The 17,493-nt window shown below is 45.7% G+C and overlaps 2 protein-coding genes across 3 annotated transcripts in view; one reads left to right on the plus strand and one right to left on the minus strand.

Annotated features, from left to right (window-relative positions):
• The window catches only part of LOC110000699 (ras-specific guanine nucleotide-releasing factor RalGPS1), a 65,969-nt gene that overhangs the window by 28,730 nt on the left and 19,746 nt on the right, over positions 1-17,493 (minus strand). The window lies entirely within an intron of this gene.
• On the plus strand, positions 1,708-16,889 carry LOC110000701 (angiopoietin-related protein 2). The gene is made up of 5 exons (XM_020656039.3): positions 1,708-1,998; positions 8,961-9,912; positions 10,532-10,725; positions 12,942-13,212; positions 14,383-16,889. The coding sequence occupies exons 2-5, from the start codon at positions 8,994-8,996 to the stop codon at positions 14,580-14,582; spliced, it is 1,584 nt and encodes a 527-aa protein (XP_020511695.1). The 5' UTR covers positions 1,708-1,998; positions 8,961-8,993; the 3' UTR covers positions 14,583-16,889.

The raw sequence follows: 17,493 nt of genomic DNA on the forward strand, positions 1-17,493 counted from the left end.
AAAAGTTTTTATATCTATTTATTGAGCCTTTATTCTCGTTAAGATGGAAGTTCAGGATGTTGGTTTAGTGGATCATTTATCTGCTCCTCTGCTGCTCTGAATAAAGAATGTGTGACCTCTAGTTGTCGTCTCCGTCCTGCAGGTGATTATGGGCTCCATCAGAGCACGCTGAGTGAACAGAGCGCTCTTCTTTATAAATCGCAGAGAGGAACAGAGTCAGGATGGCGTGACACACAGTGAACATTAAAGGTACAGGAAGCAGCTTCAACAAAGAGAAGAAGAAGAGTGCTGGTGTCACGCTCTGCTGCCGCTCTCTAAGCTTCCAGCCCTGCAGAGAGGAGCTTCAATGAGAATCTCAATGTTCCTTTAAGGGGTTTCAGCTGCTGCTTGTGTTGTTATTGTGCAGCTTCTTTGTTGTGTTTGTGAATTAGGATGTTGACTTTTGATTTAGCTGAAGATTCTCGTGTGTCTCTTCGTGCTCTCCCCTCCTCGACAACATTTCCAAACAGACCTGCAGCTTTGACTTCAACCACTTTGAAAATAAACAAGTTTTTCCATCTAACAGGATGGAGCCAAAATGTCCACCTAGTTTACTCGTCTTAGAGTTGGGATCTTACAGGGGAAGACATCGAGTCGCTCTGATTTACTAGTTACCAACAAGACAGCGCCCTAGTAGGCATCGGCATGCTACTAGGTGAAGTGGAATCACTAGATAACATGTATGACCATCACAGCAGTTCACCAGTTAGCTAGCTAAACTCAGATGTCGTGCGAAGACTTCAACTATTGTAACTGCTGGACAGTTTGGTTATAACAGTTTACAGTTTTTAAAGGTCAATATCAGGGTCAAAATATATCTGACTGGTCGACTAGAAGATATTTTACACCTCACTCGTTAGAATAGAATAGATGTTTATTGCCATTTACAGGACAGTACAGGTACATTGGTATTTTTGTGTGTTTCCCATCTACAGTCAGCATCTACAAAAAAAAGTTAATTCCCTGTGATCGCTGCGTCTGTACTTCTACACGAGTACTTTGACCTCCTGTGGAAGTAAAAAAAATAAAAAAATAAAGCAAAGTTTCTCCAAACGTCTGCGAGGAAACGCCGTCCGTGTCTGGCTGACCTCAGACAAATGTTCTCGACTGCGTGGATGACGGCCTATCATACATCAGCAGTTTGTGATTAAAAACAAACAGGATGAGTCACTGAGATGTTATTGCTATGACAACACAACAAACTGTGCCTGTGAATGGACCGTCTCTCCGCCTGAGCTCACAGATTAAAATCTAAGTTTACAGATTGCACGTCAGGCAGGAAGAAACAGGCTGAAATACCCGACCGGGGGACTACAAGATCCTGGAGTCTGAAGAGAAACAGGAATATTTCAGGTGCTCTGGGGTTCAGATCTTTACGATTCTGCAAAAACTGAAGAAAAACAAACATGAACGTCTTCTAGTCTGCTTCTCAGTTTCTGGTGGTTTCCTTCTGAGTGAGTGCGAGTTCAGGACCTCCCTGCAGCACATGCAGCTGCCGCTCAGCCCTCCCAGTCCTCCCAGCCTTCTCCTCAGTGGGAGTGCTGGGCCGGCTGGAGGGTTTGTGTGTGTGTGTGTGTGTGTGTGGGGGGAGTCTCCTTGTTGTGGAGGGGAGGGTAAAGTGGGCGTCTCTGCAGCTCACAGCTCTATTACTTAGAGAACAATCAGAGTCACAGTGATGGCAGCAGACGGAGGAAGAGGAGGAACAGATTGAGAGCTCAGTGAAGGATCGTCAGGTAGAGAATCCTTCAGAATCAGCCAATGAACGAACAACGTCTTCCAGCTGCATGATCGACCTCTGACGGGACCGTTCAAAAGACCTTCGTCTTCATGGTCGTCTTTTTTTTGAACAGAGAAGATGAAGATTCAGTGACACGCAGACGACATGAGCACTGACTCTGACTGCTGAACGCTGGGAGTCAGACGAGCAGAGGAGGCAGGAGACGAAAACAGAGACCCGAGGTGAGTGAGACGATTATCACACACTGCAGCCTCACACACACACACACACACACACAGCTCTCCTTTAAAGGAGGTGAAACTCCAGCCTTCAGAACACAGGATGATGACACTGTGTAGACTTTCCAATCTCGTCTTTCATCGGTGAATTCACGCTAATGAGCGGGGAACATCATGCTTACATCTCATAACTTACATCTAATAAAATCAGCTGTCCTCCTCTTCAGTGAGAGTTTTTTATGAGTACATATCACACAATCTCAGAACCCATCTGCAATCCATGTCTGTCATCTTGTGTTGCGCTCCATTTCTGCCTCTGGATACAGATGTAATTCCAGGGAAAGCCAGCGCCGGGGTTAGCGTTAAACTGCTTCCAGCTAAGAGATTTCCTTCCTCCTCAAACTTCAGCTTGAATCCCAGAGTGTGTACATCCGTGTTTACTTGTTACAGCTGTCTTCTCCTCAGGCTCCGTAGCTGCTTTCCCTCCAGCTGTAGATGAGTGCTGGATTATGAAACTGTTGGCACCGCTGAGCGATGCAGCATGCGTGTGCACGTGCATCCTCATGTGAGTGTGCACGAGACAAAGTTAAAATACTCCTCATTGGGCGCTCCTTAAAAAACAACCTTAATGAATCCTAGATGTGTGTGTACAGAGCTGCAGGGTAACATCTCTCTAATCCGGCCTCGCTCCGACACCACCAGGCTCCGAACCTCACTCTGGAGAAATACTTTATCACCACAAGTTTATCTCAGGAGGCGAGACACGATGTAAATGATCAACTGAAGAGTGGAGAAGAGAAAACATAATGCTGATGATCTGCGCAGTGATCACACTGGTCGGGTGCAGACAGTCTAAGGTCGTGCACCCATCACAGAATATAAACACCACCACCCTCCTGCAAGCTCGTCGTTGTGAATTTTACTTAAACTTTCCGCTGCAATCTCACATCTGCTCACCCCGACTTCACAAGGTAATTTAACAGGGGGCAGGGTGGAAAAAAATTCTGGATTAAGTCCGAGTTTGCATTCACACAGGAAGCTCACCTCGAGAAGTTTTCAGGAGTTTTGTTTATGAATTAAAGAACCTAGAGAGGAAAACGTCCGCTTCAAAATGAGCAGCAGTTGTTTCAGGGTTTGGTGGTCAGAAGACACTCAGACTGAATCTGCTGAATGAGGACAGACGAGCGTCTCTCTCCCCCCCCCCACTCCCTCCACCACGCAGGTTAAAGAGCTCCACAGACCTGTCACGTCTCAGAGACCAGACGCAGACGAGACTGTTGCTGCCGAACGTGTGTGTGCACGTGTGTGTGTCTGTGTGGACGTCAGTGTGTGTGTGCACGTGTGTGTGTCTGTGTGGACGTCAGTGTGTGTGTGCACGTGTGTGTGTCTGTGTGGACGTCAGTGTGTGTGTGCACGTGTGTGTGTCTGTGTGGACGTCAGTGTGTGTGTGCACGTGTGTGTGTCTGTGTGGACGTCAGTGTGTGTGTGTGTGTGTGTGTGTGCACGTATGTGTGTCTTTGTGGACGTTTGTGTGTGATGGACTGAGACTGAGCAGAGACAGAAAGAAAGATTAAAGCAGAAACGGGGATAAAGCTGGTTTGTCTCATTAATTTTTGTCCTGTAATTCCCCCGATTGATAAGACTTGTTGTGTTGGGTCATAAACGTGTGTGTGTTTGTGTGTGTGCGCGTGTGTTTGTGTGTGCGTGTGTTTATGTGAGCAGAGACGAGGAGGAAAAGTTTCTAACTCAATTCTCTCTGAATGATCAGACTTCAGGGTAAGCGTTCGGTGAGGTCGTAAACGTGTGTGTGTGAGTGCGAGTGTGTGTGTGTGTGTGTGTGTGTGTGTGTGTGTGTGTGTGTGTGTCTGACAGATGGTGATCTGAGCCTGAGCTGATTTTAAGAGCTGAGTTTTACAGAGAGCTCAGGTCTGACAGGTGACACTTTGCAGCGACACACAGACCTTCAACCACTATGTGTGTGTGTGTGTGTGTGTGTGTGTGTGTGTGTGTGTGTGTGTGTGTGTGTGTCTCTGATCCTGTAATGACTGCTCAGTATCACACATGTGCACTCAGCTCATTAACAGACTATTCAGTACGACAGCACAGCGTGTTCGACAGAGAAATATGTTCTAGGATTGAAGTGTGTGTGTGTGTTTGTTGTGATGACGCCGTCGTTCAGGTGTTTGGGGGCGGGGCTTACTTTATGCCATGATCAGGAGAGAAATTAACTCTTAAACAGAGCTAAAAAAAACACTGCAGATAGCTTCAAAACCACATCTATTAGAAATCTTTCCACCACTGATTTCCTGGTTTCAGGACAAAAATAAAACACAAAATAGAAAACAGTCGAATCGCTGCACTTTTCTGAAGGACATTAATAAAAGCACGCCAAGAGTTTCATTTGTGCAAAATGAGCCCTAAGGAAGCTGCATCACATTTTCAGCACTAAGAGAAGTTAAATAGACGAGCTTCAGACTCCTCTCCATCAGGGTCTACGATATAAAACCACCTCATGTTTGAACAGTGTCGCTCTACAGAGACCCCATTAAGAAATACAGACTCAGTCTTTGACAGTAAAAAATGAATCAGAACACAGAGGCTCGTTTTAACTTCGGTGTGGTTAACCTCTCATTCAATCATCTCATTCAGCAGACAGAGCTCCCTCTCATGTTCATCCACGCTCTGTTTCCACCACTCTACACCATGAAAGTCACAACGTCTACTTTGTCCAACAGCCGAGAGGAAAACCTGAGACTGGTCCAGACTCCAACAGGCTGCGAGTGTATAAAGATCTCTAAAGGGTGACGAACAGGAGGAGGCAGCGTTCAGCGAATAAGGGATGAAAATGACGAGTCACCTTAAAGCTCCCGTCTCCTCCTCATGTTCCCCCCATCATGTCGTCAGTCTGTGAAACCAACAGAGCAGCTTTACACGATCTTATTTATCTGATCCCGGTGTCAGTAAAAGCCCTTATTTCAGCTGCTGTCTCTTTAAGGCCCCGCCTCCCCACATGCCAACTTTCTTCTGATTGGCCAGCTCTCTGGGGGCATAACGCTGCAGGGCTGCCAGGGCTGCCAGGGGAGGGCTGTACTTCAGTGCTGGGAGAAGAGAGTCTATGTAAGAGGTTTCAGACGCTATCATGGAGGACTGAAGCCGTCTTGTGAAATTCTTCATTTCATATCGGGGGACTATGGCGTGATTTGCAGAACAAGCCGTTTAGTGCCCTCTGCAGACTCCTCCTGGGATTACTCCAACATGCGTTTACCTCATGATCTGAAACTTTACCCACGTTTAGTTTGAACGTCCAGCATGGTAACACTTTATGAAGATGGAGATCAGCTGAATGGGTCGACTTTAAACGATTAACCCCTTCATCCTCACTTTTCAACCTGAATGTAGGCCATCGTTGACGGTTAAATGTTGTGTCTAAGCTGTAATGCAGCCATGGCCACTAGGCGGCGCATCTCAGCTCTAGAAATAGAGATAACCTCGTCGGCAGGTTTCCTCTAAAGTAGACTTATGTGATTTTTCCATTATTAAACGACTCACCCACTATTCTCTGTCAACAGTCCAACCCATGAACCGATTATTCTACTAACAGTTTGAGCCTCAGTCCGTGTCGGCGCCAAACGTCTGATGAACAAGTGTGAACATGTCAGATAACACAGACATGGAAATCGCATAATCTAAAACACGTGTCTGTGGTCTGGGCCCGTTTAAAAGTGTGTCCAATTAAATTAGTGCTGCAGAGAGATTCAGGCCCGGCAGTAGAAACACGAGTAACTGATTAATGAGTCCAACTCACTTTAAAGCCAAAGAAAAACACTTCCCCGGCTGGAGATCAGGGAATACAAGCTGGATTACACACGTTTCACAGCTAACGTGAAGCTCAGATCATTCTGTGTGAAACGTTGTGATGTTATAATCTGAAATAAAACCAAAGAGGATGTTTGAGTTTAAATAGAAGTGAGCGTAGCTGCAGTGACATCACCCCATTGGTCGGAGGGCGGCTGTTTTTTTTTTAAAGATTTATGTTTTAGCTTTTTGTGCCTTTAATGGAGAGATAGGACAGTCGGAAATCAGGGACAGAGAGGAGAGAATGGTATGTGGGAAAGGAGCCACAGGTGGGATTCGAACCTGGGCCATGGCCTCCATACGTGGGGCAGCGCGCACTAACCACTGCGCCACCAGCGCCCCCACAATTTAAAACTTGGATATGATACTCGTAAATACCAAAAGATATCGAGACCTGTCAGTACCATGGAAACAAAAATGAGCAACAAATTGCATCATTTCATGGGTTCAACTATTGGAAGCTAGCTGAATAGATGGTTACAAATAGAGAGGGGGTGAGATTTGAAGGTCACATATCCTCCTCCTTTTTGAACTAGTGTAATTAAGTCTCAGAGCTCCTCAAAACATGTGTGTGAAGTTTCTTGTTCTAAATTCACTTTGATCCTGTATTTGATCATGTCTATAAACTCCTCTATTTCAGCCCAGCTCATTTCTGTGTCTGTACCTTTAAATATGTAAATGAGCTGTGTTTGACCACGCCCCCTCTCTGGCTTGGTGTCTTGGGCTTTCTCGCTCCATGTCCTATTGTTTACAGTGAGAAGGCAGACTCAGAGGGCAGAACAAACACCTAGCTGTGGGCGTGTCACCCACCTGGGGGAGGGGTTACTGCCCTTTGTGATGTCATGAAGGGAAAATCTCCTAACAGCCTGTTTGAGCACACATTTTCTGAAAAGAGGAGCATCATTGGGGGGTTTGTAGATGGACTAGAGAAACATATTAGGGGTGAAGGGTATTAACAGAAAATGTGACCTTTAATACGTTAAAATTAATTTTAAAAGTCTGGTTTAAGTCTGACTACCACGATAAATGAACATATTTGAACTGCTTGTAAACATACTGAGTGAAAAGACGGTGAAGGGAATTCCAAAATATTGTGCAGTTGTGATTTAAGTCCTTCTGACCGCCGCATGCCGGACCAGGAGACGTGTTTCCTCGGCTCTACAAACCCGTCTACAAATCTTCATCCACCTTCCAACAGTTGAGCACTTCTCCTTAAAACAGATTGCCTCATAAGCATTTGTTGGACGTGATGCGGGGACTCGTGTGTTGCTCTGGGAACGTTTTTTATGTTCTGCAGACGACTCCATGAGTTTCTTTTGCCTTGCAGCAGGAATATGAAAACACTAAATAACTTTTCTCTGCCCACATGCTGAGCTCACCGATGTGCACCATAAATTTGATTTACAGTCTTTGATCCAAAACCACAGAGCCTGTTGCATGATGGGAAAACAATGATGTCCACCAACAGTGACAGAATCGGCTGATCTGAGGCAACCGCTGGCAGAAGGTGTGATGATGTAGTAACATGTGATAACAGAGACTGTGCGAGGGGAGGATCCTCTCTTTCTGCTGGAGAACATTCCCGAGCAGTGAAACATTTTAGCCCCAAAACCAGAAGAGAAGCAGCATCGAAAACACAGAGACAAGTGTTGTTACACAACGTCTGAGACAATAGAGCGTGAGCAGGACATCTTAGTCATAGTTTAATAAAGAGGACATGTTTTCACTGGAATGATCCAAGTCAGGGTCAGTGCGTGGGTCTCTCTGTTCATTAAAGATCTCTGATAAGTTATGAATTATTAAAAGAATGAAACAAGTATTTTTAGAGAAAATGTCAAAAAGAGCTGTTCTCCCGTTTTCTGGACTTCTATATGAGCATATAGATCTGTCATTATTTAAAATGAGAGCTTCATCCTTGGTTATGATTCAGAAAACTACTCTGTATGACCCCGTCAGGAGGCCGAGGCGTTTACAGTTGCTCAGAGCGGCCGAGCCAGGGGGGACTGGACTCGATAATCTTTTAAATATGTGGATAAAAAGGGACACGTTGAGACTCCTGGAAGACGTTAGCGGTGATGAAAGCTTGAAAAACAATCTGCTACCATGGCTCCCCTTTTGTACTTCTGCACAGCTTCCCATTACAGCATCAAGTGTGTGAGAACGTGAGATCCTCAGAAACAGTCACACACAGAGCCAAAGTGTCAGATCCTGCAACTATTCTAGATTCAGTCTTAAGTCCTTAGAGGGAAGTGTGAAGTAGTTTTAGTCACATTTTAGTCATTTTGACCCTTTTAGTAACGAGAAGTTGGTGTCAAGACGTCAAAGTGTCATAAATGTTTGCACATTCGATTTATCCTATAAACGGTTTAAAGGGACGCCTTAGCATTTTACAGACCTGAGTCACTCACAGCTTGGGCAGGCCATCGTTAGCTTGTGAACGCTCGTTGACACGTCAGCTGTGCTCTCTCTGTTGCTCTGCCACGCACGCACGCACTCACTCACACGCACTCACTCACACGCACTCACACGCACTCACGCACGCACTCACGCACGCACGCACGCACGCACGCACGCACGCACGCACGCACGCACGCACTCACGCACCCCCTCCTCCTCCAGCTGCTGCTTCCTGCCTGGCAGCTCACAAGGACAGCTTCGATCAACAGTGGATTGTAAATGTCCAACAGACCACCACAAACATTTTAGCCTCGTCTCTTGTCAGTGAAAACAAAATGTGTCTTCAGAGTTGTCAAAGATCTATTTTTAGCTTTTCACTAACTCGTCTCAACATTTTTCACGTTTTTTGTTAACAAAATGAATACAGACGAAAACTAAGCCGACATTCAAAGTGTGCAAGCAACAAGAATATTCTCCAAGTGAATGATCTTTTTGCTCTGTGACTTCAGGATGTATTTGACGAGTCAACTTTTCCATCAAGGTACAAACAGAAACAGAAAAACTAAACCGAAGCAGATTTGTGCTCCTGCAGACACAAGAGAAATGTAATGTGCAAAATGATTTATTTGGAAGAGAAGCAAAAACTGCAAAAACATAGACTGTGTGCCTTTGAAACTTCAACTGATTGTGCCCCCCCTTCCTCTCTGTTGCAGAGATTCTTATTAGTGGTGCAGCCGGACTGTGCCATGATCGTCCCTGTGGTGGTTTTGCTGCTGGTCCTGGTTCTCTCTGGACCTGAGTTGTCTCGCCAGGACGAGGCTCAGGATATCGGGACCAGCGATAACATCCTGGAGAGAGACTTTTTGTACACAACAAACAGACAGAAACGTGCCGTGGTCGACCACAGCGCGACCCAAACAGACAAATGTTCCTACACCTTCATCGTCCCTCAGCAGAAAAATACAGGGGCCATCTGTGTGAACTCAAAGGAGCCTGATGCCCTGCTGGAGAACCGGGTCAACAAGCAGGAGCTGGAGCTTCTGAACAGCGAGCTGAAGAAGCAGCGGCTGCAGATCGAGGTGCTGCAGCGGCTGGTGGAGGTGGACGGGGGTCTGGTGAACGAGGTGAAGCTGCTCCGGAAAGAGAGCCGCAACATGAACTCCAGAGTGACGCAGCTCTACATGCAGCTCCTGCACGAGATCATCCGCAAACGGGACAATGCCCTCGAGGCGTCGCAACTCGAGACGCGGGTCCTCAACCAGACCAACTCGATGGGCCAACTCGCTTCGCGATACCAAGATCTGGAGCTGAAGTACCAGCACCTGACGGCGCTTGCCAGCAACCAGAGCGCCCTGCTGCAGCAGCTGGAGGAGACCTGCAGGAGGGGGGGAGGACACTCCTATGGGGGAGGACACCAAACATACGGAGGGGTGCAGGAGAGGAGTCGTCCAGTCCAGCCTCAGCCTCCTGTCCTCCCTCCTCCCCCGCCTCAGAGACCCGCTCTCTCTCCCGGAGGGTACAGGCCCTTCCACCCCCCCACATACCCCCGACACACCAACAACCCCATGACCAACGAGATCCAGAACGACCAGAATGCCAAAGCCTTACCGCCTCCACTACCCACAATGCCCAGCACCGTCTACAGCTTCACTAACGAGCCCTCAGGTGAGAGCACTGACAAAGGTCACGATTTCTTTGTTTTGTTTAGGATTCATATTTGAGTCTCAGAAGAATCATGCAGACTATGATTTGATCAGACTTGTTCAGATCCAGATGCTGATTGTCAGTAACAGAGAAGTGACCCCATGCTGCTTGGTGTCTCAACATGCAGACTCTCTGACCCCCTCTAGTGTTTATCCTTCATACACACAGTAGCATCACTATTGTGTATCCACAATGCTGCAAAGCTTTCTGGGACTTAAAGGTGGACAAACTAAGCCACCGACACCTTTAAGTAACGGTTTGATGAAGTCTGAGTGACTCATTTTAATGTGCTCTCTCTCTGTGTTTCCATGTGCAGTAAAATGTTAGCAGCACAGTTTATATAACGTTTTGGTTGAATGAATGTTTGCCAGCATCACGGAATGGAAAGCTTTAGTTAATTCTCAAACCACATGGTCAGCTGTCACTTCTCTCCATCTCTGTGTTTAGTATTCTGTTTGATGTTGTCGGCGTCTTGCAGAGGCTGTTGGGAAGATCTCCCGCAGACCGCAGCACAGTGCAGGAAGTGAACGCCAGCCACACACAGCTCCCTCACTGAGCATGATGTGTCTTTTTCCTGCAGGTCCGTTCAGAGACTGTCTGGAGGCTCTGGAGAGCAGATACTCCACCAGCGGCATGTTCCTCCTCAAACCAGACAACAGCAACAAACTCATGCAGGTGTGGTGCGACCAGAGGCACGACCCAGGAGGCTGGACCGTCATCCAGAGACGCCAGGACGGATCCGTCAACTTCTTCAGGAACTGGGAGACGTACAAGGTAACGATGACGAGGCTCTACACAACCATCTACAGTACTGTACCGTAAACTGGTTACAAGATGGTTCTGAGACATTCAGCTGCAAATACACAGAGATGATCTGAACGCAGGAAGAGTCAGAAGCATGATTTAAAGACTGCAGCCATGCTAGTATCTCTGTGAGGCGGCACATTGGGAATGTGGAGATTAGCTACATGTGCCTTTTTACCCAAGTCGACGTGCAAACTTAGACTTTGTTCCAACATCCAAACTTCTATGATCTTTAGTACTGGAAAAAGCCAAAGTTTGCCCCAATACATATTCATGAAATGCAGCATGCTGATGCAGGACTTGCTTCAGCACATTTTGCTGCACAGAGAAACAATCCTCACATGGACTGAGTGAGCTGTGTGTCTCAAACAAGCTCGACAACATGCAACAACGTGAACATGCTGAAAGAGAAGGGGTTCATCCTCTGAGCATCTTCACTGAATTCAATCCACCGTCGTTAAGACGTCTCAGTACGTCTTGGTGGAGCAACAGGAAACATCAGGGGATGAATAATGTCAGTGCGATTTTTCCTCTGGGATCCATCAGTGTAGATAATTTAGTGCAGAAACATCTGATAGTCATTAAGATGTTTCAGTGTCTACCAAAGTCGTGGTTGACCAAACAAAAACTGTTTTCCACTGAGCTGCAAGAAGATCTGAAACCACTTTTAATATGAACAACATGTGAAGAAGCAGAGAGCCGCTGCAGAGACGGAAAGAGGAGAGAGAATAAGAAACAGGAAGTCCCAAATCTGCATCATCGTCATGAAGACGAGCTGGAGACTAATCTGATTATCTCCAGTAATTCAGCTCTTAACTTTCCTAAACTGAATAATGAATGAAAGACAGATTTAAAAAATTATCTTCAGATTGATCCAGAGGTGTCCTGACCTCCATGTCTGACCTGAAGCGTTACATTATCACACATTTCATGGATCATCATGGATGCACCATGCACACGTTTTTTACACTTTGACCGTTAACTCCACTCACTTCCTCCAGGTCTTAAACAGGTCGTTTTATTTCATTGCACCATCCCGATCGTTTTCCATCACTCATTATTCTCCCAACATTATCTGCTATCAGGTTCATGTTTCAACAACACTGAGGTTCTAGCAACATTAGTCCGAGCTCACAAAATGTTAAAGCAATTCATCTAAATCAGTCGGAGGTACTCTGTCATATTTGTATTCCAGTGAAGTGGAACAAGAAACAGCATGAGATGATTTCTTTTTAAAAAGCTCAATTCTTTCCCCAACATGTTGAAATAGAAGTTATTATAGTTAACATTTAGGTTGGCGTTCCCATCATACAACAATTACATCCAATAAATCCTAATTGAGAAGGAAAATCCGACGCTTTTGGGGAGGTGAATAAAGGTCTCAGTGATGAAATGATTAAAGTACATTAAGCTCTCACAGCTGAAGTCTGTCTTCTGACAAACAGAGCGTGTTGGGCCGCTCCACCTCGTTGTGTAACATGTGAGTAATCTTAAGAAAAACAGAGAATAATCCATGAGATCACATCACGAGAACTGAGATCCAATCATAGAAAACAAACATGTTCTCAGAGCTGCACACATCCAAGAAGGCAACGAGCCGTTGGTGGAAGACACGGCAAGCGCACGTTTTCTCTGAAGACGTTTTATTCAGTCTTTGGATTCCGTCGGCTTCTGTAAAGCGTTGGCCAGTCTGATGCTAAAGATGAACATCCTGTGGTCTGAGGTGAGGACAGCTCAATGTGCAGAAACTCTCAGAACTTTAAACAAAACCAAAACCAACAAAGTTCTTCCACAGTCGTCCTCCAACCCCCCCCCCTCCCCCCCCCCCCTCCCATGACTCAATACATCACTTAGAGCCAATTACACGCTCTCATCTGGCAGAGAAAAAATCCCTCCTGATTGAATCCATGTGTGATGTAAGTGAAGCTGGATTCAGACACACAGGGAACTCTGCTGCTTTGACCGCGACTCTCAGCCTCTCGCTCTGACATCAGCCTCGCCACACGCTGGAAACACGGTTGGTTTGTTTCTGGAAGTTCTCGAGTGCGTCCAAGACGGCGGTGGGGGGAGGGGGACTGCTTCTCTCTTGTAACGTTTAAAAACAAGAGCACCACTTTGGCATGTCCAGGTGAATCATGTGGTAGGAAAGAGTTGTCCCTGACTGGTTTCATGTCTTTCTTTCACAGCAAGGCTTTGGAAACATCGACGGGGAGTACTGGTTGGGACTGGAGAACATCCACTGGCTGACCAATCAGGGAACCTACAAGCTGCTGGTGACCCTGGAGGACTGGACGGGACGGAGGACCTTCGCAGAGTACGCCAGCTTCAGACTGGAGCCCGAGTCCGACTTCTACAAGCTGCGAGTGGGCCGGTACCATGGCAACGCCGGAGACTCTCTGACATGGCACAACGGCAAGCAGTTCACCACACTGGACCGAGACCACGACGTCTACACAGGTGAGGGAAGGCAACCGCCATCCTGAATGTTGGTGCGCTTTTCAGTTGCAAAAAAACAGCGACTGCGTTGGCAACTGGTTTACCTGATGATTGAACCCATTAATGCAAAAAACAAAACACCAATAGTAGGGACGCACGCCTTGTACGGGGTTATTGGGAGAAGTTAAAGGCTTTATATGCGATTTATTGATCCAGCAGATGTCGCCCTTGAGCACCAGCATGAAACCAAAACAACTTGCGCTGCATTGTTGTGTTAGCATGCTTGCTAGCGATCTTTATTATGGTCGTATCTTCACACTGCATGTAAATTTAACCGAAATGAGCGTGATCTAGAAACACAGTTAAGCAGTGAGTACAGTATGTTATTCTTCTTTTCTCTAGTCCCTCAATTAAACAACTTTTATACACGAGGGGAGGAGTCAGCCAGCCGTCCGGGCGATGTAAACAAAGTGAAGATAGGACTCTGAAAACTCTGAAAGCATCACAGACAGTGGGACTCGGGTGTTACACCCATTGTAGACAGTCATGACTCACAGAGTTATTTTCAGAGGATTTACTTGATTTCTATTATATTTAAGTGTGAAAAATCGCATATAAAGCCTTTAAGGGTTGAGCGCCTGATGACGCTTCAAAATAAGGACGAGAAGAGGGTGGGGATCAAACCACCAACTCTGCCTCCCAGGTCATAGCAGCCTCATAGATTTGTTTCGACTTACAAATATTTGAAAGTCACTTTTAGCCTCTTAATGGCGAGAATGCTGCTCCTTTATTCTGCCTCACTGCTCTGTTGAAAAAGGTAGTACCAAGATGGAAATCATAGCTTTCAGTCATGTGACCATCAAGAGGCCTGGAGGACAAAAAGGGCTTAGGAGAGTAACGTCCACCATTGAACACTCGTGGAGCTGCAGCACAGGTCTTTAATTTAGCATCTCAAATGTAGTCAGAGCAGTAGTGGCAGTCAGTGCATCCTGATGATCAGATAATGAAAACCTGATATTTAAAGACAAGCAGAACAAGAACGACAGCAGGGCAACAACAAACGCCATTCTGCCACGTTGATGTGATTTTCTCTTCTTCTTTGGAACTCTTCTGTCTTTGTGTGATTGGAGATACGTCTACAGCGCCCCCCCCCCTCCCCTCGTTCTGACTGGTTTTGTCTCGTGTTTGCAGGTAACTGTGCTCACTACCAGAAGGGCGGTTGGTGGTACAACGCCTGCGCTCACTCCAACCTGAACGGCGTGTGGTACCGCGGCGGACATTACAAGAGCCGGTACCAGGACGGGGTCTACTGGGCCGAGTTCAGAGGAGGCTCATACTCTCTGAAGAGAGTGACCATGATGATCCGACCCAACGGGAACACCTTCCAGTGACACTAAGGACTGGTTTGAATGGACAAACAAAAAAGGGATCCATCAGGCGGCGTTCATTTCATCTTCAGCCTCTGCGTTTTCTTCTGTTGGACATTTAACCGTTGAGTCATAACGAGGCTGGAACCACGTCTGATGATCCCCGCACAGTTTCTGTATTTTATTCTCCTTACAGGTCAAAGTTCAACTTTTCATCACACACCTCGATCAAGTCAACTGGTGTTACTGGTGTTACTGGTGTTACTGTGCACATCAGGGACTTCAATAAATACTAAAAGATTTCTTTGAGTTTACATTCAGGGATTATTATTGACTGATGGGGATGAACTGGTATAATAAACCAGTACTGAGATCACAGTGGTGTTTGTATAGCATAATGGTGCGTTCCATTTACCTCGGATCTCTGAACTGGGAATGAGTTAACCGCATTCCAGTTGCGAGTTAGCAACAAATTGGACAAGCAACATGGATGCCTCCAGGAGCACCTTTGTCTTGTTAGCTAATACCAGACGATAACAACACACAAAGTGATAGTTTACATGCGATAATAACAGGACAACATGTCCACAGGTAGAACTTATACGATCCTGGAATATCCGTAGGGGTGGGGGAAAAAATTGATTTGTGTAAAAATGGAGATTCTTATCTTCTGAGATTTGAAATAGATTAATAAATTCCAAAAATCAGTTTTTTTTGGCTGATCAGTCACTCCCTGCTGAGTGCTAAGGCTGGCTTTTTAACTCAGTAGAATGTCAAATGGAGCAACAAGAAATTCAGCCAGTCTCACAGATGACTGGAGCAGCTCCATGAATCCAGAATCGTTTGGAATCGAAAATAGATTCTCAATTGAATCTTGAGAGAGCCAAAGACTCCCAATCCCTAACTATCTTTGTGATTGATTTAACTACACAAAACGAGGACAACGCTGCTAATAAAGACAACAGTTACAGCTTAACTGTTCTGTTGATGCACAAATCGGCCATGTTGGATTTTAACTCGGGCTACCAAAGGTTCTCTGAATCTGAATCCTGACTTCAGGGGGCGACTTCCTGAAGACATATCAGACCTGAACTCTGGATTTCCGACTTTCCGAGATCCAATGGAACGCACCATAAACACAACAACACAGACCGAGATGAAATCCATGGAGGAGGAATCGAGCTATTTATTTCAGTAAACTATTAAAGGGGATGTCAGTTAGCGATTTGTTTGCTTCTTCACTAACTTAACAGACAAACATTCATACGTTTATTCAACTCAATCATCCTCGGATAACAAGAACATTTCACTTGCTTTGCTCGAGATCTCGACTTACTCACATCGTTATCTCGGGCTAACAACGCTGGTTTTTCTGTGTTGATAAAACAGTTTCTTGAGATCCAAAAAAAACCTGGAATGATTTCTTCATCAAAGGAAACCCAGCGTTGGTATCCTGAGGTAAGGAAGCGAATAAGTCGAGATCTCGGGGGGAAAACAAAGTTCAGTCTGGACTAGTTTGTAGTTAATTTGCAGTTATTTATTTTTGGTGGTATGGCTCATGTCTTGGATCTCCCTGTGCTTACATGGTTAGCCTAAGTCAGGGAGAGAAGCAGCAAAAACCCCAAACAACAAACATCAATGACAACATCATGACCTTAAGTCAGACACAATAAAGGAGGATCTGGGTGGAGGAGGGGAGCATATGAAGCCTGCAGAGGGAGCTGCAAAGAGTAGGCAGCTAGAGCAGCTTAAATAAGGCGGCATGAGTGTGATCATCAGCCAATAGGAGGCTTTGAAGCTTATCAGCTGATGAGGGCTTGCATGAAATCAGCTGTTAAGAAAACACTGGCATGACAGCAGAGCGGGACCCCTTGGCCTTTGTGAACTAACATTTATTAAAATGTATGGTCGTATGTACGGCTCCAGTTTAACTATGTGAAAGAACGAGTTCAACATGTCAACTCATTTTTGCTCCCACTGATGGTGCAAGAACATCCTCTGTCAGAAGACCTCCATCTTTACATCCTGATAAGCCAATACATCGTCACCTTTCAGAAAAAACAACATCAATGTTTTGATGCTGAAGATTTCAGTGCTTTAACTTTTGCACCAGCCTCACCCACTCTCGTACAGGACAGCTATCCCTCAACGATTACAGAAAATAATAAATGTACCATTTTGAAGGTTTTATTTGTAACCGACCAGCTCAGCAGAGTTTATCTGTCTGCTCTCCCAAGGTTTCAGTCAGTGTGTTAACAAGCAGACACAGAATGAACAGCGCTCTGTTATTTTTATAGTTTCAAATATTGCAATAAACGATGTACAGCCATGCTTGTGTTTCTGCTCGTCATTCTTGTGTTATTCAGATCCAACATTCATGATTAATTTCACTTCCTGACCCGAAGAAACGTCCTTGAAATCGCTCTTTATTCTCATGTCAGTCACTTCCATCTTTGATTAACGCCAACCAACACGATCACATCGTATCGATCATATCATATTGTGTCAGTCTATCCATCATCTTTACCACTTTTCCCGTTCAAGGTCGCTGGAGTAGATCCCAGCTGTCATTGGGCAAGAGGCGGGGTTACACCCTGGACTGTTCACCAGCAAATCACAGGGCTGACATGTAGTGTTGAACCCAACTGTACCATGTCCTGTTGTATCTTAGATTATTGTTTTGTGTGGTATTGAATCGTACCCTATGGCAGTCGACCCTAAACCTCAACCATTTGTTCCCCCATCGACTGCCGATCTCAGAGTCGCACACCGACCAATAAGAAGAGGATCGTTCCATTCCAGCTACGTGGGGGTGCTCAATGTCTACTTTTAGAAAAATTCATACGCATATCCCTGTTTTCAGAATTTCATTGGCTACAACAAACGTCAATTGGTCGGGTACAGATTCATCAAAACAGGGGCAGGCGCCTCCTTT

Source organism: Labrus bergylta, chromosome 17 (assembly GCF_963930695.1).
Source record: "Labrus bergylta chromosome 17, fLabBer1.1, whole genome shotgun sequence".
Classification (NCBI taxonomy): domain Eukaryota; kingdom Metazoa; phylum Chordata; class Actinopteri; order Labriformes; family Labridae; genus Labrus; species Labrus bergylta.

What these genes read in the sequence shown, in the direction of transcription:
- LOC110000701 (XM_020656039.3), top strand. Translation starts at nt 8,994, where the DNA reads ATGATCGTCCCTGTGGTGGTTTTGCTGCTGGTCCTGGTTCTCTCTGGA. An exon ending in CTTCACTAACGAGCCCTCAG is followed by an intron (nt 9,913 to 10,531) that starts GTGAGAGCACTG and finishes TTTTTCCTGCAG; the next exon opens with GTCCGTTCAGAGACTGTCTG. An exon ending in AGACCACGACGTCTACACAG is followed by an intron (nt 13,213 to 14,382) that starts GTGAGGGAAGGC and finishes TCGTGTTTGCAG; the next exon opens with GTAACTGTGCTCACTACCAG.